Source organism: Dasypus novemcinctus, chromosome 30, assembly GCF_030445035.2.
Source record: "Dasypus novemcinctus isolate mDasNov1 chromosome 30, mDasNov1.1.hap2, whole genome shotgun sequence".
NCBI classification, from domain to species: Eukaryota; Metazoa; Chordata; class Mammalia; order Cingulata; family Dasypodidae; genus Dasypus; species Dasypus novemcinctus.
In genome coordinates, this window is record NC_080702.1 from 18,010,926 (window position 1) to 18,014,823 (window position 3,898).

Genomic DNA, 3,898 nt, shown 5'->3' on the forward strand with positions numbered 1-3,898 from the left:
TTAAAAGAAACACCTTTCCATTATCTTTTTAAATGCCCCCAAAACATCCTTGTTTCTCAGGCTATAAATAAAGGGATTCAATGCAGGTGTGATGATTGAAACTAACACTGATACAGTCTTTTCCTGAGCAGGGCTGTGTGAGGAACCAGGAGTCATGTAGGTGAAGATGGATGAGCCATAAAAGAGCACCACAACCATTAGGTGTGAGGAGCATGTGGTCAGTGCTTTGTTCCTCCCCTTAGGGGAATTCATGCGAAAGACAGTGATAAAGATGATAGTGTAGGAGGAAAAGATGATGACCAAAGGAATAAGGAGCAACACAATGCCTGTCACAAGAATTGTCAATTTATATGTAGAGGTATCCTGACAGGAGAAACTCAAGACAGCCATAACTTTGCAGATAAAATGATCTATCTCCTTGTGGCCACATTTAGGTAAGTGCATGGTGTAGATAGTCTGTACTACAGCATCTAGTGTATCCCCAAGCCAGGGTGCCATGACCACCTTCTGGCAGACCTTCTGATGCATGATGACTGCATATCTCAGGGGATGACAGATGGCCACATAGCGATCACAGGCCATTAGAGTCAGAAGGATGCACTCAGCTCCCCCCAGCATCAGAGAGAAAAACATCTGCACCCCACAGGCTATGTTTGAGATGTTTTTCTTCCCTGAGAAAAAGTCCAGGATCATCTTGGGGACTGTGGTGGAGATGAAGAGCAAGTCAATGAGGGACAGCTGGCTGAGAAGGAAGTACATGGGTGTGTGGAGCTGGGAATTCACCAGAATGAGGAAAATAAGGGTGGAATTCCCAGTGAGAGCAGCAAGGTAGATGAGGATGAACACACCAATGAAGATGTCAGCATGCTTCATGGTGGCAAAGAGTCCCAGGAGGATAAAATCCATGCCTGCTGTCTCATTCTTTCCCATCATTAATTTAAGCCTGTGGTTTGAACTGAAAGGAATTAGGTAAAAATAAACATCCATAATGATTTATTGCTTCATTTAATTTCTTTTTCTTTAAATAAGAATCAAAACTTTCATTAGGCACGTCATTTCAGTGTATTATTAGGAATTCTCAAATTTAGTGATAATCAGTTACCTTCATAACTTTACTGCAGAGTGAAAGCACAAAAGATCATATAAACTGTAAGGGTCATCATTTTTGTTTGCCAAAGGGATGCCGTTTACTGTAAACTCTCTATTAATCTTATATGATTTATTCTAGTGTTCTAAATCCCTTCGTTATTGATGATTGCACATTGAATAGAGACTAATGCTTTCTTTTTAAACTCTCAAACTGATTCTTTCTTCAGCTACCGGGCAAAGACATGTTATTTAACTTAACACTATTGAAAGCAATGTAAGGGGAGGTGTGTTTTGTCACTCCAATCACTACTAAGTTTGATAGACAAATGCTGAACGTGGTGAAATCTCATTGTAGAAAAAGTATAGATATCTAGCTCACATTAGGTTGTTATTTGAGCAGAAATTAAATTTTATGTGATTAAGCCACTGAATTTTGGTGTTTTTTCTTTTTAATTATAGCATCTACTGTGATCTAATATACAGTATATGTAGGTGAGCATATTTTACCCAGAAAATGCATGTGTGTGAATGGTTGTATATATTGTTTTACCTTAAAACCTGATATGAGCTCCCTCACTAATGCTAACTTTTATTCACAATTCATCACTGAAACAGACTTTAATTAGAGTTCAATATTAATATTTTGTTCACCTTTCACATTCCAGGCTTTGCTGGTGTGTCTGGAATGAGTTTCCTTGAAACTCTTCTCAAATCCTTCACTGGTTTAAATTGTTCATCGATGCTGTACCTATCAAATTCTTAAGCTGATTGATCACTAACCAATGACTCTACATCTGCATATGCAGGGTTTGCTGCTCAAATCCACACTGGTTAATGTGCAGAACATTCACCCACATTAAAGTACATAAGAGATGAGATTGTCCCTGATATTTCACCTGTAGGTACTTGGCTCTGATTTATACACACAGACATATTAGTATGACCTTTAGCCTGGCATTCTAGATGATAAAGGAGAAGTCTTAAGAATCAGACAGTTATATGGATTGATCTCTTACATATATCTCAGTCCATTTATTGAATAATCTTAATTAATTTATATTCATCTGATTAATATATAATATCTTTTTCATATCTATTTTATACTGTATTCTTACACCCATTATTTTTCTTAATTTGCAAATTTTTAAGTATATTTTTATAAAAGTACAATACTATGAGAACACATAAAAACACCAAAGAAAATATGATGAAAAAGTTCTGGAAATGGATAGAGTGATGGTTGCACAACACTGTGAGTTTACACTACTGAATTATGCACTTCAAAATCAGAAAATTTGGGTTAAGTATAATTTAGTACAATAAAATCATATAATTACCTAGGGTAGCACCGAGATACAGCCATTTCTCTTGTGTGCATTATTATTTGTATCATATTTTAAAATATATGTACATGTATATATAACATGCTATCATTAAAATGAAACTTCCTTAATCTATCCCTTTACATGTCATTAAAAATGTGCAAGGTCATTTTCAAATGGCAGAAACTAACTTAAGTCTTTTTAATATGTAATCTTATTATTGTTAGACTTTAATATTGTTTGCCCTATGAAATTAAACCAAACTGAAGATCATTAATTCATTTCCTTCTTCAGTATGTTTTTCTGAAGTAGAATTAAATTATTTTTACTAATTGAATTTCCATATTACTATAGGGTCCTTAAGAGGACTTTATTTCTTGCAGAGAAGCCCTATGAATATGAGTCAGGGGGTTCCAAATATGTGAAAATACAAGATGTCTTACAGAAGGCTAGTATGGATGCTCCAGACTTTTGAAAATGTCTGATTATGTTTATTCTTGTTTTCTATGGAAGTGATGCCAGGTGAATCTGTGTGCTTAGCAGAGAAGAAAGAGGCTGGTTTACATTCTCCATTAGGCAGCCTTGTTTCACAACACAGTTCCTCCATTCAGCATCTCAGGTGCTTGGTGATCTTAATGCCTATTGATGCTATAATCAGCCTCACGACCAATGTTGGGCACTTTCTCAAATAAGCCAATTGAAATAGAATGCTTTCCCATCTATTTTCTGTGTGGTAATAATTATATCACTCAAAATAAACTCAATGCTCCCTCACTCTACTATGCTACCCTCTTCTCCATTTAGAAAATATTTGAATTAATATATATGGGCCAAGGGTCAAAGAATCTCACAACTAATAATAATGTGGTGATTTGTACATAGTTAGTTTTGTAATCATAATGCAAGATAACATTAGTCTATTTACATAAATTGTTTCAATTATATAACTGCAAGAATCTTAATCTTCATAGATAAAGGAGCAGAGTATAGAGCTATCATTTAGAATACTGTGTTTATCCTTGAATATAGCACAGATTTAAGAGTCAATTACTTTTTCGAAAGAGAAAGAGTTATAACAATTTTGTGCCCTTTTTTCAAAATACAAGAAGCAATATACAAGAAATTCACTACATTTTAGCTGTTTGGTATTTTTGGTTAATTTTCATTGTAAAATTTTTGGTTAATTTTCATTGTAAACTCACATTTGTTTCTTTTTATTGATGAGGTCATCTGAACTATCTGCAACATTTCCTAGTGCTTCACACGATGCAGCATCATATTTTCATGATCCCTATTAAAAAATGCAAAGTTCAGTGATTATTAACTTCACAATGCCAGCAATGCAGTCTGTCTCAAAGGTCTAAAGAGCACATTCTGGTTTGGTCAGTGTGGTATTCTAATAGTCCCAGGCTTAATGCAGCCTATTGACCTTACCTGCTATGATGCTACAAAATGAGAATTCATTGCAATATTTATATTATGACTAG

General features: G+C 34.9%; 1 protein-coding gene across 1 annotated transcript; it reads right to left on the reverse strand.

The window, feature by feature from the left end:
- Positions 1–906, reverse strand: LOC101442467 (olfactory receptor 2T11-like). The gene has a single exon (XM_004460174.2). It carries the CDS (start codon positions 904–906, stop codon positions 1–3), a length of 906 nt encoding a protein of 301 aa, XP_004460231.2.
- Positions 907–3,898: the final 2,992 nt, after the last annotated feature.